General features: G+C 41.5%; 2 protein-coding genes across 2 annotated transcripts; one reads left to right on the forward strand and one right to left on the reverse strand.

Annotated features, from left to right (window-relative positions):
• Positions 1-1,008: 1,008 nt before the first annotated feature.
• LOC107227541 (protein RFT1 homolog) lies at positions 1,009-4,372 on the forward strand. Its single transcript, XM_015668723.2, has 8 exons — positions 1,009-1,145; positions 1,500-1,702; positions 1,879-2,065; positions 2,264-2,548; positions 2,628-2,759; positions 2,952-3,083; positions 3,169-3,669; positions 3,789-4,372. Exons 1-8 carry the CDS (start codon positions 1,086-1,088, stop codon positions 3,945-3,947), a joined length of 1,659 nt encoding a protein of 552 aa, XP_015524209.1. The 5' UTR covers positions 1,009-1,085; the 3' UTR covers positions 3,948-4,372.
• Positions 3,944-6,153, reverse strand: LOC107227532 (ragulator complex protein LAMTOR5 homolog). Its single transcript, XM_015668710.2, has 4 exons — positions 5,774-6,153; positions 5,346-5,407; positions 5,120-5,234; positions 3,944-4,910 (listed from the first exon to the last, which is right to left on the reverse strand). Exons 1-4 carry the CDS (start codon positions 5,806-5,808, stop codon positions 4,847-4,849), a joined length of 276 nt encoding a protein of 91 aa, XP_015524196.1. The 5' UTR covers positions 5,809-6,153; the 3' UTR covers positions 3,944-4,846.
• Between the last annotated feature and the right edge of the window lie 17,722 nt (positions 6,154-23,875).

A 23,875-nucleotide genomic window follows, 5' to 3' on the forward strand; every position in this document is an offset into this window, starting at 1 on the left:
AATTTTAAAACGCCATTACACGTTGACATTTCGAAAGTGGCTTTTAAATAGTCATAATAACAGACTGAATGTAACAGCCTCCTTGAAATTGGTTACTATAAAAGAAGTAATATACTGGACAAATCCTGCCTGGATCAAATAAATTCCGATAGTATGTTTAAATACTAGAAATCGGTTTCGGCGATTGAAGATACTGGAGGCGTTGCTGGAGGATCCTTCACCACACGTTCCGTAATTTTGAATCCACGCGCAACAGTAGCGCGGCATTTGCTAGAGGCTGACCAATTGAATTTTCTTTCACATCATATTCCTGTGCGAATTCAATTTTGGTAGCTAATTTTTTAGTTTTAAAACGTGTCATAACAAAATGCAAACTCAGTTCGGCTGAAAATTACATATACTTACAATAACTTATTTTTCTCGGTGTTCGCGAATATTTAGTGTTCCGTGAATTCTCTGTTCTCATTCAAAAAGTCTTGTATAACAGCAGAATGAAAAAAGAGTTTCTGATGATATTTTGCGACGAACTTTTCCACCAAGTGTTGGCAACTACATTTTTTTTAACCAACTACTTGAGCAAAGTATTTTACACGGTCTAAATATGTATATCTGTGGTGAATGATGCCTAAAGTAGCACTGGTTACAGTGTTTACTGGTGCTATGATCTTGATTGTGCGAATACCGCGTGCCAGACTTAAAAACCGCATGCGTGACTGAGGATTATACGCATGTATTACACGTATTACGTATTACACGTCGCATGCCAACTGAATCTCGCGACACGGCTGCGTACGGTGAGAAATAAGAGTGTCAAGTGGAAGGATTGAGCGAAAAATATGAGGAACGGAGTGATTGAAGAAGAATACAACCTGTCAATATGGAAGATCTGTTGAATGAAAGATCAATATATTCTGCTTGATTGTGCCAACTGAAAACATTAGCTGTCAGTGACGGAAAGTGCTGATTTCATATTTATTTCGAGAACGATGTTATATTCTCGTTTTGTTGCATAACCTATAAACAAAATTCAGGGTTACATGGTATGATCAACAACTGGCAGTAAAAATATAATACGACCTTGTAAAATGGCACCAAACATTTTGAAAAGCAGTTTAGAAAATGCATCGTTCAATATAATATTCCAGGTACGTATGTCATTTCGTTAATCAGATTTACTTACACTGTCATTTCTGAATGCGTATCTGCTGTCACTTCAGTCATGCAACGTGGTTACTTGACGTGAAATCAACATGAAATGTCATGAATTCATGTAAAATCGATATGAAATCACGGAAAATCAATTGAAAATCCCGTGAAATTATTACAGGCGACGAGATCACACTATAAGTCTGAGTGAATAAGCCCTCCCGTCGAGGTGCACTTACTACAGATTGCATTGGAGTTCACACACTTATATTTTTTATATTCAGATGCTTTTTTGTAAACATTAACAGTGGACAAAAATGGTGAGATCTTTAATTTAAATTACATTTTTTCAGATACTATTCCGCTGCGTAACATTTGTTCTAAATGCGTTTGTAGTACGGCATGTAGGCCAAGCAGTGCTTGGAGTAATGAATGTGAGGCTGCTCTTATTGGAATCTATGATCCTTTTCCTCTCTCGTGAACCGTTTATGAAAGCGTGTCTGACGAACACGGCTGAACACAACTGGGCACAAGTGGTTAATTTGCTATGGGTGACGTTAGTTCCCTAATCGTCAATTAATAATTTCAGATTTTAATAACGCAATCATATTGAAAACACAATAGTTGCTTTAATTTCACCTCTTACTCCAATAGTGTGAATAACAGCTTTCTTTATACATGAGAACTAATGGCTATTCAATGTGAGAATAATTCTCAACAATTTATTTCCAGGGTTCCAATATGTGCGCTCATGTCCCTGATCTTTGGATATACATGGTTGTTCATATTATTGCCGTCAGAAGTATTACCGCCTTACTATACATTCGCAGTTTGCGCAGTCGCTGTTTCCTGCATTATTGAACTATCCTCGTTGATTGTTCAATTAGTTGCCAGTGCTTTTCTCTTTGTGAGGCTTAAAGTAAGTTTTTCGACTAAGGACTCTAAGCTTTTCTTATATATTTTTTATGTACTTGCACAATTTGAAAGCCCTGCACCTGAACTTTTCATTATTATTCATTTATTAGGGTGGGCTTTGCCTGTAAACAAGAATCATTTACATAAATTGTTGAAGAGATTTTTTGGTCAGAATATACTTATTTAATTTATGTGATTACAGGTAGTCTTAGATACAATTATGATAATCATTCGGACGTTTACCTTTGTCATACTGATACTTTACCAACCAGAGAATGCATTATTCGCCTTTGGAGTGGCACAGCTTGTTGCAGCCATTTTTTACACTACCAGCCACTATGCTTATTTCCATTTTTACATTACCAAGATAGAAGAATTCAAGGTTCAAGAAAGACCATCTTTAAGAGATGATGTTGATGAGTCTGTGAGCATGGAATTCCCGTTTACATCAATAAAAGACTTTTTACCAGGTCAATTGGTTAATTCGGTAAGATTGTCATCAATATAATTACGAGGAAAACTCAATTATTTAAGTAACTGGTCTTATGTAATTTATAACTTTTTAGGGGTCGTTGTTGGACAAAAAACTATCCATCCTTACGTGGAGTTTTTTTCGACAAGGAGTATTGAAACAAATTTTAACTGAAGGGGAAAGATTGATCATGACCATAATGCCCGTTTTGACATTTGCTGAACAGGTATTTGAAGAAAAAAAATCTATTGTTGACAGATGTTTATTGGACCAGAAATTCATTACCTCGAAGGGTTTGTCCATTAATTACGCAACATTGATTCATTTAATTGAAAATATAAAATGAATCACTATTCGTAGTTTAACAATTCATCAATAAATTGTACTTGATGAATAAAATAATTTTCTTTTACCAAAGGGCACGTATGAAATTGTTAACAATCTGGGTTCCTTAGCAGCAAGATTTATATTCCGTCCAATAGAGGATAGCGGTTACTTCTATTTCACACAGATGGTCAAAAGGGATAAATCGATACCTGATCAAAACGTGGCAAGTAAAACTAATTAGTTACTCACTTCTTTGTTTGCTCAGTACCAAGTCAGAATTTCTGATAATCCTTATCTTTGAATTGCAGGTGAAGGTGCAAGAGAGTGTTAATGTTTTAACACAGCTATGCTCAGTTGTAACATCAATTGGATTGATTGTTCTAGTTTTTGGCCAATCTTATTCCTCACTTTTACTCTGGTTATATGGAGGGCCAAAGTTGACAGCCTATTTACCAGTTTTATTACTGAGATCGCATTGTCTTGCAGTATTACTGTTAGGAATAAATGGAGTTACAGAATGTTATACAAATGCGACAGCAGACAGTAAAACCATTGACCGGAATAATTATATTATGATATATGAGTCTGTAGCATTCCTAGTAGTGTCATATTTTTTTGCATCTTGGTTTGGGCCCGTTGGTTTCATTTTTGGAAACTGCGTTAACATGGCTTTGAGAATTTTGCATTCAACCAAATTTATAAAAAGAAGACACGAAAATACCAAATATAGACCATTATTAGGACTCGTACCTAAACCAATATTCCTTGCATCTTTAATACTAGCAGCTGTTATTACAAAAGTGTCACAGGTAAGAATAACAGTATTAATACTTGATAAAATCTTGAAATCATCAAAAGTTTCTACTGCTGCGAAATGGTAGAGAAATAAACACGGCAAAACTAAATTTATATTTTCCATTCTTTTTAGGCATACTTTTTTCCGAGCGAAAAATTAATCCATCTGTTCATCGGTATCGTAATGTTTGGACTGGTGATGGCTTCCTGGGTTTATGAACATCAAGACCTGGTTCAACTCGGTGTAAACAAATGGCGCGATAGGCGAAACAAACATAAAAAAGATGATTGACCAATGAGTCCTTATTTATTGTTTGTAATATGACTGTATAAAGATTATTTATAATATAGTTACACAAGACAATATGTTAATAGTAAAAATGACAACTGTCCTCATGACTTGGTTCATTAATGTGACATTATTTCCGGACACAATATTTTACATTCAAAGCCATTTGAATTTTTTTTCTCACTTTTATCTCAAACTTAATTTCACAAAAATCGGACGCTTAAAAGTGTGCAATTATACTCTTAAGAATTCCTTATTATTTATTAATAATTGTAATTCAGACAACAAAACAATTTTAATAGAAGGTTATTCTCTCGTGGCAGTGTGAAAACGCGTATACTTGCAGAGTTTTAGTGTGAGAGCCTAAAGCAAAGAAACAAGTGACAAAGCAAATTTGATACGCACCTGGCTTAATCAGGTTTTCTGGTGAAAAACAAAACTCGAGTTAAGCTTGAAGAAAATAGTTCCATTTTCAGAGAATCAAGTCTAATGTTAGAAATAAAAAAATTCCAAGGGCAGACTTAAATTCAAAAGAATAACTAAACTAGTATCACCTTGTACAATTGAGAAGAAGTAATGTTAGGAATGATCAAATCTTGACTTGAAATGCACCCAACTAAATTGGATTATGTATTTCATTACTCTCATTTTGGACATGATTTTACGAGTGTATATAGTCATGGAACTGTGCAAGTGATGATTGATGGAATTTTAGAAGATAAGATTTTGTCTATTATAAACAAAGAATATAATCTTTAATCTGAACAAAATATAGTATTACAGCAAACGTAGAACGAACACTCATTATTGAGCCGTATTTCAAGTAGATATTGTTAAACATAAAGAATCAATTTTAATTCATGTACAAATCCATTGTTAAGTCTCAACGTCGATTTCAGATTTCAGGGTGATATAGCTTTGTAGATAGCACCAACTATAGGCCCCTGACGCTGGATTATGCATTGCCTGAAATCGTTATTGAAGAATTCAAGTTGCACAGCAATTCTGACTTGGAGTTATTCTCAAATTTGCATAAAATAATCATTGTGAATAAAGAATGAGCTCCAATAAAATGATGGGCATTGAACCGAAGTAAACAAATGAGAACACATATTACTTCAGATTTAATTACATATTTCCTTAGTATAAGCAAGTTGAAATGTGCACATACATACCGATTGTCACTTTCTAAAGCAATAATGGGTGCGTTTGATTCAGGCTCTAATTTTGCTACCTCATCAGCAATGGCTGCTATCAACCCAGCGCTTTGCCCAGATGCACTCCCCTTAGCTGAAAATTAAATACATATCTTTTGAGCTTTGACAAGTATGACATTTGGAAATTCATGCAAACATAGAATCAAAAATAGTAAACATTGATTATTAATTAGTTATAGGTTACCTCCTAAGCAGAGGCCTTGACGATCGGCCAAAATGCATCCTATGACTCCTTCGACATTCGTCCTGTAAATATGTCATTATTAAATAACATTCAGAATTTGTACCTACGTCAATTCTGGTATATTTTACCCTTTTCAGTTCTTCATCAAAGGAGAAAAATGAGTTGTGTCAGAATTGATGTTAGTGAAGGTTATGAATGCGGCTACTATTTAACATTATTTATCAAGTCTGAGTATGAAGCCTTCAAGAAAATTGGTTCATACTTTCTAAGCAACAATAAAATTACGTGGGCATTGTTATGAATTTCCAAAGCAGTCAATCAATTGCGTGGAAAAAAAATTCATGAGAAAATTAGCGTATTTTAAATTGTTTGAAATAGGCGCGTCGTAACGTGAAATCTATGAATTTTGTCTTATTTCGATAACTTACACGTTATCCATAGTTTTCTCTAAGTTACGTTCCATTCTGAGGCTCCAACAAAATCGCGGTTCGTAAGTAGTGTGTGAAATTATAAGCAATAAACTGCTATAATCGAAACAAAACTACGAATAGATTTACAGTGACTGGCATAAAACAACTGGTTATTAACCAGTGTGGTTATTTTTCTTTCACGTGAACGCACTCATAGTTCTTCCTTCTTCACGACGACCCGCTGTTGTACGAACTCTTTGATTGTTTATTTTTTTACTTTTGATCTTGATGCATACTTAAATTGATATATTGTATATTGGTCGTTCACTGAAAACACTGAAATTATATATTTATTAATTTGTCAAATGTCCCCTCTTGTCTGACAGCCTGACCGGAAATACCAATTGTAACGTTAAAGTCAAATCAGATGTTATGGTATTTGAAATTGTGGAGAAGTCCCTACTCTTGACTGAAAAATATTAAGACGGGTAAATTAAATGACCCTGGGTAAATTTTTGTGATCAGCTTTTGGCGGGCTAGTGGGCCCAGTGGGCATGAGAGCGTAGGAGGGTTCTGCTCTATCGACTCTATCTAACGGGCTCATACCGACATTCCTAGCAGCCAAAGTAGTGTCTATATGGAAGCTTGGGATTGAGTCGGTGAAATGTGGAAGAAAAGGCGAGGGAAAATGCACCTGCTGAAAAACGTCGAAAACACGGGTTCTCGATTTTTGGCTGTAGCTTTTGATGCGTTGATCGCAGTGTATTGGAACTGCGCCCAATCGGTTTCTCTCGCAAAATCACGTCGATACAGTGCGCCAAAGAATTGGTTCCAGCACTTTTCAAAATCGCAAAAATTTTCGCCAAAGATGGAAAGGGGTGAGCCTTGCTTTTTTTTGAGCAGAAAACTTTTGGTCTCAGATTCGATTTAAATGACCCTTATCCGACCAATTGGACCCTCAGGAACTCAGAAATCGCAGCGAAAAGAGCGTAGGACCAACAGGAGATAAATGGCGAGCGAAAAAGCGCCTGCTGAAAAACGTCGAAAACACAGGTCCTCGTTTTTTGGCTGTAACTTTTGATGCGTTGATCGCAGTGTATTGGAACTGCGCCCAATCGATTTCTCTCGCAAAATCACGTCGATAGAGTGCGCCAAAGAATTAGTTCCAGCACTTTCAAAATCGCAAAAATTTTCGCCAAAAACACAAAGGGGTTAGCCTTACTTTTTTTTTGGGCAAAAAACTTTCGGTCTCGGATTCGATTTAAATGACCCTTATCTGACCAATCGGACCCTCAGGAACTCAGAAATCGCAGCGAAGAGAGCGTAGGACAAACAGAAGAGAAATGGCAAGCGAAAAAGCACCTGCTGGAAAATGTCGAAAATTCAGGTTCGGGTTTTTTGGCTGTAACTTTTGATGCGTTGATCGCAGCGTATTGGGACTGCGTCCAATCGATTTCTCTCGCAAAATTACGTCCGATCAGTGCTACAATTAATTGATTCCAGCACTTTTCAAAATCGCGAAAATTTTCGCCAAAAACACAAAGGGGTTAGCCTTACTTTTTTTTTGGGCAAAAAACTTTCGGTCTCAGATTCGATTTAAATGACCCTTATCTGACCAATCGGACCCTCAGGAACTCAGAAATCGCAGCGAAGAGAGCGTAGGACCAACAGGAGAGAAATGTCGAGCGAAAAAGCACCTGCTGGAAAATGTCGAAAATTCAGGTTCCGGTTTTTTGGCTGTAACTTTTGATGCGTTGATCGCAGCGTATTGGGACTGCGTCCAATCGATTTCTCTCGCAAAATTGCGTCCGGTCAGTGCTACAATTAATTGATTCCAGCACTCTTCAAAATCGCGAAAATTTTCGCCAAAAACACAAAGGGGTTAGCCTTACTTTTTTTTTGGGCAAAAAACTTTTGGTCTCAGATTCGATTTAAATGACCCTTATCCGACCAATTGGACCCTCAGGAACTCAGAAATCGCAGCGAAAAGAGCGTAGGACCAACAGGAGATAAATGGCGAGCGAAAAAGCGCCTGCTGAAAAACGTCGAAAACACAGGTCCTCGTTTTTTGGCTGTAACTTTTGATGCGTTGATCGCAGTGTATTGGAACTGCGCCCAATCGATTTCTCTCGCAAAATCACGTCGATAGAGTGCGCCAAAGAATTAGTTCCAGCACTTTCAAAATCGCAAAAATTTTCGCCAAAAACACAAAGAGGTTAGCCTTACTTTTTTTTTGGGCAAAAAACTTTCGGTCTCGGATTCGATTTAAATGACCCTTATCTGACCAATCGGACCCTCAGGAACTCAGAAATCGCAGCGAAGAGAGCGTAGGACAAACAGAAGAGAAATGGCAAGCGACAAAGCACCTGCTGGAAAATGTCGAAAATTCAGGTTCCGGTTTTTTGGCTGTAACTTTTGATGCGTTGATCGCAGCGTATTGGGACTGCGTCCAATCGATTTCTCTCGCAAAATTGCGTCCGGTCAGTGCTACAATTAATTGATTCCAGCACTCTTCAAAATCGCGAAAATTTTCGCCAAAAACACAAAGGGGTTAGCCTTACTTTTTTTTTGGGCAAAAAACTTTCGGTCTCAGATTCGATTTATATGACCCTTATCTGACCAATCGGACCTTCAGGAACTCAGAAATCGCAGCGAAAAGAGCGTTGGACCAACAGGAGAGAAATGGCGAGCGAAAAAGCGCCTGCTGAAAAATGTCGAAAACACAGGTCCTTGTTTTTTGGCTGTAACTTTTGATGCGTTGATCGCAGCGTATTGGGACTGCGTCCAATCGATTTCTCTCGCAAAATTGCGTCCGGTCAGTGCTACAATTAATTGATTCCAGCACTCTTCAAAATCGCGAAAATTTTCGCCAAAAACACAAAGGGGTTAGCCTTACTTTTTTTTTGGGCAAAAAACTTTCGGTCTCAGATTCGATTTATATGACCCTTATCTGACCAATCGGACCTTCAGGAACTCAGGAATCGCAGCGAAAAGAGCGTTGGACCAACAGGAGAGAAATGGCGAGCGAAAAAGCGCCTGCTGAAAAATGTCGAAAACACAGGTCCTTGTTTTTTGGCTGTAACTTTTGATGCGTTGATCGCAGCGTATTGGGACTGCGTCCAGTCGATTTCTCTCGCAAAATTACGTCCGATCAGTGCTACAATTGTTTGATTCCAGCACTCTTCAAAATCGCGAAAATTTCCGCCAAAACACAAAGGGGTTAGCCTTACTTTTTTTTTGGGCAAAAAACTTTTGGTCTCAGATTCAATTTAAATGACACTTATCCGACCAATTGGACCCTCAGGAACTCAGAAATCGCAGCGAAGAGAGCGTAGGACCAACAGGAGAGAAATGTCGAGCGAAAAAGCACCTGCTGGATAATGTCGAAAATTCAGGTTCCGGTTTTTTGGCTGTAACTTTTGATGCGTCGATCGCAGCGTATTGGGACTGCGTCCAATCGATTTCTCCCGCAAAATTACGTCCGATCAGTGCTACAATTAATTGATTCCAGCACTCTTCAAAATCGCGAAAATTTTCGCCAAAAACACAAAGGGGTTAGCCTTACTTTTTTTTTGGGCAAAAAACTTTCGGTCTCGGATTCGATTTAAATGACCCTTATCTGACCAATCGGACCCTCAGGAACTCAGAAATCGCAGCGAAGAGAGCGTAGGACCAACAGGAGAGAAATGGCAAGCGAAAAAGCACCTGCTGGAAAATGTCGAAAATTCAGGTTCCGGTTTTTTGGCTGTAACTTTTGATGCGTTGATCGCAGCGTATTGGGACTGCGTCCAATCGATTTCTCTCGCAAAATTGCGTCCGGTCAGTGCTACAATTAATTGATTCCAGCACTCTTCAAAATCGCGAAAATTTTCGCCAAAAACACAAAGGGGTTAGCCTTACTTTTTTTTTGGGCAAAAAACTTTTGGTCTCAGATTCGATTTAAATGACCCTTATCCGACCAATTGGACCCTCAGGAACTCAGAAATCGCAGCGAAAAGAGCGTAGGACCAACAGGAGATAAATGGCGAGCGAAAAAGCGCCTGCTGAAAAACGTCGAAAACACAGGTCCTCGTTTTTTGGCTGTAACTTTTGATGCGTCGATCGCAGCGTATTGGGACTGCGTCCAATCGATTTCTCCCGCAAAATTACGTCCGATCAGTGCTACAATTAATTGATTCCAGCACTCTTCAAAATCGCGAAAATTTTCGCCAAAAACACAAAGGGGTTAGCCTTACTTTTTTTTTGGGCAAAAAACTTTCGGTCTCGGATTCGATTTAAATGACCCTTATCTGACCAATCGGACCCTCAGGAACTCAGAAATCGCAGCGAAGAGAGCGTAGGACCAACAGGAGAGAAATGGCAAGCGAAAAAGCACCTGCTGGAAAATGTCGAAAATTCAGGTTCCGGTTTTTTGGCTGTAACTTTTGATGCGTCGATCGCAGCGTATTGGGACTGCGTCCAATCGATTTTTCCCGCAAACTTACGTCCGATCAGTGCTACAATTAATTGATTCCAGCACTCTTCAAAATCGCGAAAATTTTCGCCAAAAACACAAAGGGGTTAGCCTTACTTTTTTTTTGGGCAAAAAACTTTCGGTCTCGGATTCGATTCAAATGACCCTTATCTGACCAATCGGACCCTCAGGAACTCAGAAATCGCAGCGAAGAGAGCGTAGGACCAACAGGAGAGAAATGGCAAGCGAAAAAGCACCTGCTGGAAAATGTCGAAAATTCAGGTTCCGGTTTTTTGGCTGTAACTTTTGATGCGTTGATCGCAGCGTATTGGGACTGCGTCCAATCGATTTCTCTCGCAAAATTGCGTCCGGTCAGTGCTACAATTAATTGATTCCAGCACTCTTCAATATCGCGAAAATTTTCGCCAAAAACACAAAGGGGTTAGCCTTACTTTTTTTTTGGGCAAAAAACTTTCGGTCTCAGATTCGATTTATATGACCCTTATCTGACCAATCGGACCTTCAGGAACTCAGAAATCGCAGCGAAAAGAGCGTTGGACCAACAGGAGAGAAATGGCGAGCGAAAAAGCGCCTGCTGAAAAATGTCGAAAACACAGGTCCTTGTTTTTTGGCTGTAACTTTTGATGCGTTGATCGCAGCGTATTGGGACTGCGTCCAATCGATTTCTCTCGCAAAATTGCGTCCGGTCAGCGCTACAATTAATTGATTCCAGCACTCTTCAAAATCGCGAAAATTTTCGCCAAAAACACAAAGGGGTTAGCCTTACTTTTTTTTTGGGCAAAAAACTTTCGGTCTCAGATTCGATTTATATGACCCTTATCTGACCAATCGGACCTTCAGGAACTCAGAAATCGCAGCGAAAAGAGCGTTGGACCAACAGGAGAGAAATGGCGAGCGAAAAAGCGCCTGCTGAAAAATGTCGAAAACACAGGTCCTTGTTTTTTGGCTGTAACTTTTGATGCTTTGATCGCAGCGTATTGGGACTGCGTCCAATCGATTTCTCCCGCAAAATTACGTCCGATCAGTGCTACAATTATTTGATTCCAGCACTCTTCGAAATCGCGAAAATTTTCGCCAAAAATACAAAGGGGTTAGCCTTACTTTTTTTTTGGGCAAAAAACTTTCGGTCTCAGATTCGATTTATATGACCCTTATCTGACCAATCGGACCTTCAGGAACTCAGAAATCGCAGCGAAAAGAGCGTTGGACCAACAGGAGAGAAGTGGCGAGCGAAAAAGCGCCTGCTGAAAAATGTCGAAAACACAGGTCCTTGTTTTTTGGCTGTAACTTTTGATGCGTTGATCGCAGCGTATTGGGACTGCGTCCAATCGACTTCTCCCGCAAAATTGCGTCCGGTCAGTGCTACAATTAATTGATTCCAGCACTCTTCAAAATCGCGAAAATTTTCGCCAAAAACACAAAGGGGTTAGCCTTACTTTTTTTTTGGGCAAAAAACTTTCGGTCTCAGATTCGATTTATATGACCCTTATCTGACCAATCGGACCTTCAGGAACTCAGAAATCGCAGCGAAAAGAGCGTTGGACCAACAGGAGAGAAATGGCGAGCGAAAAAGCGCCTGCTGAAAAATGTCGAAAACACAGGTCCTTGTTTTTTGGCTGTAACTTTTGATGCTTTGATCGCAGCGTATTGGGACTGCGTCCAATCGATTTCTCCCGCAAAATTACGTCCGATCAGTGCTACAATTATTTGATTCCAGCACTCTTCGAAATCGCGAAAATTTTCGCCAAAAATACAAAGGGGTTAGCCTTACTTTTTTTTTGGGCAAAAAACTTTCGGTCTCAGATTCGATTTATATGACCCTTATCTGACCAATCGGACCTTCAGGAACTCAGAAATCGCAGCGAAAAGAGCGTTGGACCAACAGGAGAGAAATGGCGAGCGAAAAAGCGCCTGTTGAAAAATGTCGAAAACTCAGGTCCTTGTTTTTAGGCTGTAACTTTTGATGCGTTGATCGCAGCGTATTGGGACTGCGTCCAATCGATTTCCCTCGCAAAATTACGTCCGATCACTGCTACGTTCAATTGATTCCAGCACTTTTCAAAAACGCGAAAATTTTCGCCAAAAACACAAAGGGGTTAGCCTTACTCTTTTTTTGGGCAAAAAACTTTCGGTCTCGGATTCGATTTAAATGACCCTTATCTGACCAATCGGACCCTCAGGAACTCAGAAATCGCAGCGAAGAGAGCGTAGGACAAACAGGAGAGAAATGGCAAGCGAAAAAGCACCTGCTGGAAAATGTCGAAAATTCAGGTTCGGGTTTTTTGGCTGTAACTTTTGATGCGTTGATCGCAGCGTATTGGGACTGCGTCCAATCGATTTCTCTCGCAAAATTACGTCCGATCAGTGCTACAATTAATTAATTCCAGCACTTTTCAAAATCGCGAAAGTTTTCGCCAAAAACACAAAGGGGTTAGCCTTACTTTTTTTTTGGGCAAAAAACTTTCGGTCTCGGATTCGATTTAAATGACCCTTATCTGACCAATCGGACCCTCAGGAACTCAGAAATCGCAGCGAAGAGAGCGTAGGACCAACAGGAGAGAAATGGCAAGCGAAAAAGCACCTGCTGGAAAATGTCGAAAATTCAGGTTCCGGTTTTTTGGCTGTAACTTTTGATGCGTCGATCGCAGCGTATTGGGACTGCGTCCAATCGATTTCTCTCGCAAAATTACGTCCGATCAGTGCTACAATTAATTGATTCCAGCACTCTTCAAAATCGCGAAAATTTTTGCCAAAAACACGAAGGGGTTAGCCTTACTTTTTTTTTGGGCAAAAAACTTTCGGTCTCGGATTCGATTTAAATGACCCTTATCTGACCAATCGGACCCTCAGGAACTCAGAAATCGCAGCGAAGAGAGCGTTGGACCAACAGGAGAGAAATGGCGAGCGAGAAAGCGCCTGTTGAAAAATGTCGAAAACTCAGGTCCTTGTTTTTAGGCTGTAACTTTTGATGCGTTGATCGCAGCGTATTGGGACTGCGTCCAATCGATTTCCCTCGCAAAATTACGTCCGATCACTGCTACGTTCAATTGATTCCAGCACTATTCAAAAACGCGAAAATTTTCGCCAGAAACACAAAGGGGTTAGCCTTACTTTTTTTTTGGGCAAAAAACTTTCGGTCTCGGATTCGATTTAAATGACCCTTATCTGACCAATCGGACCCTCAGGAACTCAGAAATCGCAGCGAAGAGAGCGTAGGACAAACAGGAGAGAAATGGCAAGCGAAAAAGCACCTGCTGGAAAATGTCGAAAATTCAGGTTCGGGTTTTTTGGCTGTAACTTTTGATGCGTTGTTCGCAGCGTATTGGGACTGCGTCCAATCGATTTCTCTCGCAAAATTACGTCCGATCAGTGCTACAATTAATTAATTCCAGCACTTTTCGAAATCGCGAAAATTTTCGCCAAAAACACAAAGGGGTTAGCCCTACTTTTTTTTTGGGCAAAAAACTTTCGGTCTCGGATTCGATTTAAATGACCCTTATCTGACCAATCGGACCCTCAGGAACTTAGAAATCGCAGCGAAGAGAGCGTAGGACCAACAGGAGAGAAATGGCAAGCGAAAAAGCACCTGCTGGAAAATGTCGAAAATTCAGGTTCCGGTTTTTTGGCTGTCACTTTTGATGCGTTGATCGCAGCGTATTGGGACTGCGTCCAATCGATTTCTCTCGCAAAATTGCGTCCGGTCAGTGCTACAATTAATTGATTCCAGCACTCTTCAATATCGCGAAAATTTTCGCCAAAAACACAAAGGGGTTAGCCTTACTTTTTTTTTGGGCAAAAAACTTTCGGTCTCAGATTCGATTTATATGACCCTTATCTGACCAATCGGACCTTCAGGAACTCAGAAATCGCAGCGAAAAGAGCGTTGGACCAACAGGAGAGAAATGGCGAGCGAAAAAGCGCCTGCTGAAAAATGTCGAAAACACAGGTCCTTGTTTTTTGGCTGTAACTTTTGATGCGTTGATCGCAGCGTATTGGGACTGCGTCCAATCGATTTCTCTCGCAAAATTGCGTCCGGTCAGTGCTACAATTAATTGATTCCAGCACTCTTCAAAATCGCGAAAATTTTCGCCAAAAACACAAAGGGGTTAGCCTTACTTTTTTTTTGGGCAAAAAACTTTCGGTCTCGGATTCGATTTAAATGACCCTTATCTGACCAATCGGACCCTCAGGAACTCAGAAATCGCAGCGAAGAGAGCGTTGGACCAACAGGAGAGGAATGGCGAGCGAGAAAGCGCCTGTTGAAAAATGTCGAAAACTCAGGTCCTTGTTTTTAGGCTGTAACTTTTGATGCGTTGATCGCAGCGTATTGGGACTGCGTCCAATCGATTTCCCTCGCGAAATTACGTCCGATCACTGCTACGTTCAATTGATTCCAGCACTTTTCAAAAACGCGAAAATTTTCGCCAAAAATACAAAGGGGTTAGCCTTACTTTTTTTTTGGGCAAAAAACTTTCGGTCTCAGATTCGATTTATATGACCCTTATCTGACCAATCGGACCTTCAGGAACTCAGAAATCGCAGCGAAAAGAGCGTTGGACCAACAGGAGAGAAATGGCGAGCGAAAAAGCGCCTGCTGAAAAATGTCGAAAACACAGGTCCTTGTTTTTGGGCTGTAACTTTTGATGCGTTGATCGCAGCGTATTGGGACTGCGTCCAATCGATTTCTCTCGCAAAATTACGTCCGATCAGTGCTACAATTGTTTGATTCCAGCACTCTTCAAAATCGCGAAAATTTTCGCCAAAACACAAAGGGGTTAGCCTTACTTTTTTTTTGGGCAAAAAACTTTTGGTCTCAGATTCAATTTAAATGACACTTATCCGACCAATTGGACCCTCAGGAACTCAGAAATCGCAGCGAAGAGAGCGTAGGACCAACAGGAGAGAAATGTCGAGCGAAAAAGCACCTGCTGGATAATGTCGAAAATTCAGGTTTCGGTTTTTTGGCTGTAACTTTTGATGCGTCGATCGCAGCGTATTGGGACTGCGTCCAATCGATCTCTCCCGCAAAATTACGTCCGATCAGTGCTACAATTAATTGATTCCAGCACTCTTCAAAATCGCGAAAATTTTCGCCAAAAACACAAAGGGGTTAGCCTTACTTTTTTTTTGGGCAAAAAACTTTCGGTCTCGGATTCGATTTAAATGACCCTTATCTGACCAATCGGACCCTCAGGAACTCAGAAATCGCAGCGAAGAGAGCGTTGGACCAACAGGAGAGGAATGGCGAGCGAGAAAGCGCCTGTTGAAAAATGTCGAAAACTCAGGTCCTTGTTTTTAGGCTGTAACTTTTGATGCGTTGATCGCAGCGTATTGGGACTGCGTCCAATCGATTTCCCTCGCGAAATTACGTCCGATCACTGCTACGTTCAATTGATTCCAGCACTTTTCAAAAACGCGAAAATTTTCGCCAAAAACACAAAGGGGTTAGCCTTACTTTTTTTTTGGGCAAAAAACTTTCGGTCTCGGATTCGATTTAAATGACCCTTATCTGACCAATCGGACCCTCAGGAACTCAGAAATCGCAGCGAAGAGAGCGTAGGACCAACAGGAGAGAAATGGCAAGCGAAAAAGCACCTGCTGGAAAATGTCGAAAATTCAGGTTCCGGTTTTTTGGCTGTAACTTTTGATGCGTCGACCGCAGCGTATTGGGACTGCGTCCAATCGATTTCTCCCGCAAAATTACGTCCGATCAGTGCTACAATTAATTGATTCCAGCACTCTTCAAAATCGCGAAAATTTTCGCCAAAAACACAAAGGGGTTAGCCTTACTTTTTTTTTGGGCAAAAAACTTTCGGTCTCGGATTCGATTTAAATGACCCTTATCTGACCAATCGGACCCTCAGGAACTCAGAAATCGCAGCGAAGAGAGCGTAGGACAAACAGGAGAGAAATGGCAAGCGAAAAAGCACCTGCTGGAAAATGTCGAAAATTCAGGTTCGGGTTTTTTGGCTGTAACTTTTGATGCGTTGATCGCAGCGTATTGGGACTGCGTCCAATCGATTTCTCTCGCAAAATTACGTCCGATCAGTGCTACAATTAATTAATTCCAGCACTTTTCAAAATCGCGAAAATTTTCGCCAAAAACACAAAGGGGTTAGCCTTACTTTTTTTTTGGGCAAAGAACTTTCGGTCTCGGATTCGATTTAAATGACCCTTATCTGACCAATCGGACCCTCAGGAACTCAGAAATCGCAGCGAAGAGAGCGTAGGACCAACAGGAGAGAAATGGCAAGCGAAAAAGCACCTGCTGGAAAATGTCGAAAATTCAGGTTCCGGTTTTTTGGCTGTAACTTTTGATGCGTTGATCGCAGCGTATTGGGACTGCGTCCAATCGATTTCTCTCGCAAAATTGCGTCCGGTCGGTGCTACAATTAATTGATTCCAGCACTCTTCAAAATCGCGAAAATTTTCGCCAAAACACAAAGGGGTGAGCCTTACTTTTTTTTTGGGCAAAAAACTTTTGGTCTCAGATTCGATCCAAATGACCCTTATCTGACCAATCGGACCCTTAGGAACCCAGAAATCGCAGCAAAAGGAGCGTTGGACCAACAGGAAAGAAATGGCAAGCGAAAAAGCACCTGCTGGAAAATGTCGAAAATTCAGGTTCCGGTTTTTTGGCTGTAACTTTTGATGCGTTGATCGCAGCGTATTGGGACTGCGTCCAATCGATTTCTCTCGCAAAATTGCGTCCGGTCAGTGCTACAATTAATTGATTCCAGCACTCTTCAAAATCGCGAAAATTTTCGCCAAAAACACAAAGGGGTTAGCCTTACTTTTTTTTTGGGCAAAAAACTTTCGGTCTCGGATTCGATTTAAATGACCCTTATCTGACCAATCGGACCCTCAGGAACTCAGAAATCGCAGCGAAGAGAGCGTAGGACAAACAGGAGAGAAATGGCAAGCGAAAAAGCACCTGCTGGAAAATGTCGAAAATTCAGGTTCGGGTTTTTTGGCTGTAACTTTTGATGCGTTGATCGCAGCGTATTGGGACTGCGTCCAATCGATTTCTCTCGCAAAATTACGTCCGATCAGTGCTACAATTAATTAATTCCAGCACTTTTCAAAATCGCGAAAATTTTCGCCAAAAACACAAAGGGGTTAGCCTTACTTTTTTTTTGGGCAAAGAACTTTCGGTCTCGGATTCGATTTAAATGACCCTTATCTGACCAATCGGACCCTCAGGAACTCAGAAATCGCAGCGAAGAGAGCGTAGGACCAACAGGAGAGAAATGGCAAGCGAAAAAGCACCTGCTGGAAAATGTCGAAAATTCAGGTTCCGGTTTTTTGGCTGTAACTTTTGATGCGTTGATCGCAGCGTATTGGGACTGCGTCCAATCGATTTCTCTCGCAAAATTGCGTCCGGTCGGTGCTACAATTAATTGATTCCAGCACTCTTCAAAATCGCGAAAATTTTCGCCAAAACACAAAGGGGTGAGCCTTACTTTTTTTTTGGGCAAAAAACTTTTGGTCTCAGATTCGATCCAAATGACCCTTATCTGACCAATCGGACCCTTAGGAACCCAGAAATCGCAGCGAAGAGAGCGTAGGACAAACAGGAGAGAAATGGCAAGCGAAAAAGCACCTGCTGGAAAATGTCGAAAATTCAGGTTCGGGTTTTTTGGCTGTAACTTTTGATGCGTTGATCGCAGCGTATTGGGACTGCGTCCAATCGATTTCTCTCGCAAAATTACGTCCGATCAGTGCTACAATTAATTAATTCCAGCACTTTTCAAAATCGCGAAAATTTTCGCCAAAAACACAAAGGGGTTAGCCTTACTTTTTTTTTGGGCAAAGAACTTTCGGTCTCGGATTCGATTTAAATGACCCTTATCTGACCAATCGGACCCTCAGGAACTCAGAAATCGCAGCGAAGAGAGCGTAGGACCAACAGGAGAGAAATGGCAAGCGAAAAAGCACCTGCTGGAAAATGTCGAAAATTCAGGTTCCGGTTTTTTGGCTGTAACTTTTGATGCGTTGATCGCAGCGTATTGGGACTGCGTCCAATCGATTTCTCTCGCAAAATTGCGTCCGGTCGGTGCTACAATTGATTGATTCCAGCACTCTTCAAAATCGCGAAAATTTTCGCCAAAACACAAAGGGGTGAGCCTTACTTTTTTTTTGGGCAAAAAACTTTTGGTCTCAGATTCGATCCAAATGACCCTTATCTGACCAATCGGACCCTTAGGAACCCAGAAATCGCAGCAAAAGGAGCGTTGGACCAACAGGAAAGAAATGGCAAGCGAAAAAGCACCTGCTGGAAAATGTCGAAAATTCAGGTTCCGGTTTTTTGGCTGTAACTTTTGATGCGTTGATCGCAGCGTATTGGGACTGCGTCCAATCGATTTCTCTCGCAAAATTGCGTCCGGTCAGTGCTACAATTAATTGATTCCAGCACTCTTCAAAATCGCGAAAATTTTCGCCAAAAACACAAAGGGGTTAGCCTTACTTTTTTTTTGGGCAAAAAACTTCCGGTCTCGGATTCGATTTGAATGACCCTTATCTGACCAATCGGACCCTCAGGAACTCAGAAATCGCAGCGAAGAGAGCGTTGGACCAACAGGAGAGAAATGGCGAGCGAAAAAGCGCCTGCTGAAAAATGTCGAAAACACAGGTCCTTGTTTTTTGGCTGTAACTTTTGATGCGTTGATCGCAGCGTATTGGCACTGCGTCCAATCGATTTCTCTCGCAAAATTACGTCCGATCAGTGCTACAATCAATTGATTCCAGCACTTTTCAAAATCGCGAAATTTTTCGCCAAAAACACAAAGGGGTTAGCCTTACTTTTTTTTTGGGCAAAAAACTTTCGGTCTCGGATTCGATTTAAATGACCCTTATCTGACCAATCGGACCCTCAGGAACTCAGAAATCGCAGCGAAGAGAGCGTAGGACCAACAGGAGAGAAATGGCAAGCGAAAAAGCACCTGCTGGAAAATGTCGAAAATTCAGGTTCCGGTTTTTTGGCTGTAACTTTTGATGCGTTGATCGCAGCGCATTGGGACTGCGTCCAATCGATTTCTCTCGCAAAATTGCGTCCGGTCAGTGCTACAATTAATTGATTCCAGCACTCTTCAAAATCGCGAAAATTTTCGCCAAAACACAAAGGGGTTAGCCTTACTTTTTTTTTGGGCAAAAAACTTTTGGTCTCAGATTCGATCCAAATGACCCTTATCTGACCAATCGGACCCTCAGGAACCCAGAAATCGCAGCAAAAGGAGCGTTGGACCAACAGGAAAGAAATGGCAAGCGAAAAAGCACCTGCTGGAAAATGTCGAAAATTCAGGTTCCGGTTTTTTGGCTGTAACTTTTGATGCGTTGATCGCAGCGTATTGGGACTGCGTCCGATCGATTTCTCTCGCAAAATTGCGTCCGGTCAGTGCTACAATTAATTGATTCCAGCACTCTTCAAAATCGCGAAAATTTTCGCCAAAACACAAAGGGGTTAGCCTTACTTTTTTTTTGGGCAAAAAACTTTCGGTCTCGGATTCGATTTAAATGACCCTTATCTGACCAATCGGACCCTCAGGAACTCAGAAATCGCAGCGAAGAGAGCGTAGGACCAACAGGAGAGAAATGGCAAGCGAAAAAGCACCTGCTGGAAAATGTCGAAAATTCAGGTTCCAGTTTTTTGGCTGTAACTTTTGATGCGTTGATCGCAGCGTATTGGGACTGCGTCCAATCGATTTCTCTCGCAAAATTGCGTCCGGTCAGTGCTACAATTAATTGATTCCAGCACTCTTCAAAATCGCGAAAATTTTCGCCAAAAACACAAAGGGGTTAGCCTTACTTTTTTTTGGGCAAAAAACTTTCGGTCTCAGATTCGATACATATGACCCTTATCTGACCAATCGGACCTTTAGGAACTCAGAAATCGCAGCGAAAAGAGCGTTGGACCAACAGGAGAGAAATGGCGAGCGAAAAAGCGCCTGCTGAAAAATGTCGAAAACACAGGTCCTTGTTTTTTGGCTGTAACTTTTGATGCGTTGATCGCAGCGTATTAGGACTGCGTCCAATCGATTTCTCCCGCAAAATTACGTCCGATCAGTGCTACAATTAATTAATTCCAGCACTTTTCAAAATCGCGAAAATTTTCGCCAAAAACACAAAGGGGTTAGCCTTACTTTTTTTTTGGGCAAAAAACTTTCGGTCTCAGATTCGATCCAAATGACCCTTATCTGACCAATCGGACCCTCAGGAACCCAGAAATCGCAGCAAAAGGAGCGTTAGACCAACAGGAGAGAAATGGCAAGCGAAAAAGCACCTGCTGGAAAATGTCGAAAATTCAGGTTCGGGTTTTTTGGCTGTAACTTTTGATGCGTTGATCGCAGCGTATTGGGACTGCGTCCAATCGATTTCTCTCGCAAAATTACGTCCGATCAGTGCTACAATTGTTTGATTCCAGCACTCTTCAAAATCGCGAAAATTTTCGCCAAAACACAAAGGGGTTAGCCTTACTTTTTTTTTGGGCAAAAAACTTTTGGTCTCAGATTCAATTTAAATGACACTTATCCGACCAATTGGACCCTCAGGAACTCAGAAATCGCAGCGAAGAGAGCGTAGGACCAACAGGAGAGAAATGTCGAGCGAAAAAGCACCTGCTGGATAATGTCGAAAATTCAGGTTTCGGTTTTTTGGCTGTAACTTTTGATGCGTCGATCGCAGCGTATTGGGACTGCGTCCAATCGATCTCTCCCGCAAAATTACGTCCGATCAGTGCTACAATTAATTGATTCCAGCACTCTTCAAAATCGCGAAAATTTTCGCCAAAAACACAAAGGGGTTAGCCTTACTTTTTTTTTGGGCAAAAAACTTTCGGTCTCGGATTCGATTTGAATGACCCTTATCTGACCAATCGGACCCTCAGGAACTCAGAAATCGCAGCGAAGAGAGCGTCGGACCAACAGGAGAGAAATGGCGAGCGAGAAAGCGCCTGTTGAAAAATGTCGAAAACTCAGGTTCCGGTTTTTTGGCTGTAACTTTTGATGCGTCGATCGCAGCGTATTGGGACTGCGTCCAATCGATTTCTCCCGCAAAATTACGTCCGATCAGTGCTACAATTAATTGATTCCAGCACTCTTCAAAATCGCGAAAATTTTCGCCAAAAACACAAAGGGGTTAGCCTTACTTTTTTTTTGGGCAAAAAACTTTCGGTCTCGGATTCGATTTAAATGACCCTTATCTGACCAATCGGACCCTCAGGAACTCAGAAATCGCAGCGAAGAGAGCGTTGGACCAACAGGAGAGAAATGGCGAGCGAGAAAGCGCCTGTTGAAAAATGTCGAAAACTCAGGTCCTTGTTTTTAGGCTGTAACTTTTGATGCGTTGATCGCAGCGTATTGGGACTGCGTCCAATCGATTTCCCTCGCAAAATTACGTCCGATCACTGCTACGTTCAATTGATTCCAGCACTTTTCAAAAACGCGAAAATTTTCGCCAAAAACACAAAGGGGTTAGCCTTACTTTTTTTTTGGGCAAAAAACTTTCGGTCTCGGATTCGATTTAAATGACCCTTATCTGACCAATCGGACCCTCAGGAACTCAGAAATCGCAGCGAAGAGAGCGTAGGACAAACAGGAGAGAAATGGCAAGCGAAAAAGCACCTGCTGGAAAATGTCGAAAATTCAGGTTCGGGTTTTTTGGCTGTAACTTTTGATGCGTTGATCGCAGCGCATTGGGACTGCGTCCAATCGATTTCCCTCGCAAAATTACGTCCGATCACTGCTACGTTCAATTGATTCCAGCACTTTTCAAAAACGCGAAAATTTTCGCCAAAAACACAAAGGGGTTAGCCTTACTTTTTTTTTGGGCAAAAAACTTTCGGTCTCGGATTCGATTTAAATGACCCTTATCTGACCAATCGGACCCTCAGGAACTCAGAAATCGCAGCGAAGAGAGCGTAGGACCAACAGGAGAGAAATGGCAAGCGAAAAAGCACCTGCTGGAAAATGTCGAAAATTCAGGTTCCGGTTTTTTGGCTGTAACTTTTGATGCGTTGATCGCAGCGCATTGGGACTGCGTCCAATCGATTTCTCTCGCAAAATTGCGTCCGGTCAGTGCTACAATTAATTGATTCCAGCACTCTTCAAAATCGCGAAAATTTTCGCCAAAACACAAAGGGGTTAGCCTTACTTTTTTTTTGGGCAAAAAACTTTTGGTCTCAGATTCGATCCAAATGACCCTTATCTGACCAATCGGACCCTCAGGAACCCAGAAATCGCAGCAAAAGGAGCGTTGGACCAACAGGAAAGAAATGGCAAGCGAAAAAGCACCTGCTGGAAAATGTCGAAAATTCAGGTTCCGGTTTTTTGGCTGTAACTTTTGATGCGTTGATCGCAGCGTATTGGGACTGCGTCCAATCGATTTCTCTCGCAAAATTGCGTCCGGTCAGTGCTACAATCAATTGATTCCAGCACTCTTCAAAATCGCGAAAATTTTCGCCAAAACACAAAGGGGTTAGCCTTACTTTTTTTTTGGGCAAAAAACTTTCGGTCTCGGATTCGATTTAAATGACCCTTATCTGACCAATCGGACCCTCAGGAACTCAGAAATCTCAGCGAAGAGAGCGTAGGACCAACAGGAGAGAAATGGCAAGCGAAAAAGCACCTGCTGGAAAATGTCGAAAATTCAGGTTCCGGTTTCTTGGCTGTAACTTTTGATGCGTTGATCGCAGCGTATTGGGACTGCGACCAATCGATTTCTCTCGCAAAATTGCGTCCGGTCAGTGCTACAATTAATTGATTCCAGCACTTTTCAAAATCGCGAAAATTTTCGCCAAAAACACAAAGGGGTTAGCCTTACTTTTTTTTTGGGCAAAAAACTTTCGGTCTCAGATTCGATTTATATGACCCTTATCTGACCAATCGGACCTTCAGGAACTCAGGAATCGCGGCGAAAAGAGCGTTGGACCAACAGGAGAGAAATGGCGAGCGAAAAAGCGCCTGCTGAAAAATGTCGAAAACACAGGTCCTTGTTTTTTGGCTGTAACTTTTGATGCGTTGATCGCAGCGTATTGGGACTGCGTCCAGTCGATTTCTCTCGCAAAATTACGTCCGATCAGTGCTACAATTGTTTGATTCCAGCACTCTTCAAAATCGCAAAAATTTTCGCCAAAACACAAAGGGGTTAGCCTTACTTTTTTTTTGGGCAAAAAACTTTTGGTCTCAGATTCAATTTAAATGACACTTATCCGACCAATTGGACCCTCAGGAACTCAGAAATCGCAGCGAAGAGAGCGTGGGACCAACAGGAGAGAAATGTCGAGCGAAAAAGCACCTGCTGGATAATGTCGAAAATTCAGGTTCCGGTTTTTTGGCTGTAACTTTTGATGCGTCGATCGCAGCGTATTGGGACTGCGTCCAATCGATTTTTCCCGCAAAATTACGTCCGATCAGTGCTACAATTAATTGATTCCAGCGCTCTTCAAAATCGCGAAAATTTTCGCCAAAAACACAAAGGGGTTAGCCTTACTTTTTTTTTGGGCAAAAAACTTTCGGTCTCGGATTCGATCTAAATGACCCTTATCTGACCAATCGGACCCTCAGGAACTCAGAAATCGCAGCGAAGAGAGCGTAGGACCAACAGGAGAGAAATGGCAAGCGAAAAAGCACCTGCTGGAAAATGTCGAAAAT

Source organism: Neodiprion lecontei, chromosome 1 (assembly GCF_021901455.1).
Source record: "Neodiprion lecontei isolate iyNeoLeco1 chromosome 1, iyNeoLeco1.1, whole genome shotgun sequence".
In the NCBI taxonomy this organism is placed as follows: Eukaryota; Metazoa; Arthropoda; class Insecta; order Hymenoptera; family Diprionidae; genus Neodiprion; species Neodiprion lecontei.

Excerpts from the sequence above, each read along its gene's own strand:
- LOC107227541 (XM_015668723.2), top strand. The coding sequence starts at position 1,086 with ATGGCACCAAACATTTTGAAAAGCAGTTTAGAAAATGCATCGTTCAAT. Across the intron at positions 2,066-2,263 it reads TTCTCTTTGTGAGGCTTAAA|GTAGTCTTAGATACAATTAT; the intron begins GTAAGTTTTTCG and ends ATGTGATTACAG. Across the intron at positions 2,760-2,951 it reads TTTTGACATTTGCTGAACAG|GGCACGTATGAAATTGTTAA; the intron begins GTATTTGAAGAA and ends CTTTTACCAAAG.
- LOC107227532 (XM_015668710.2), bottom strand. The coding sequence starts at position 5,808 with ATGGAACGTAACTTAGAGAAAACTATGGATAACGT. Across the intron at positions 5,408-5,773 it reads GAGAAAACTATGGATAACGT|GACGAATGTCGAAGGAGTCA; the intron begins GTAAGTTATCGA and ends ACATATTTACAG. Across the intron at positions 4,911-5,119 it reads GCTTTAGAAAGTGACAATCG|GCAATGCATAATCCAGCGTC; the intron begins GTATGTATGTGC and ends TAACGATTTCAG.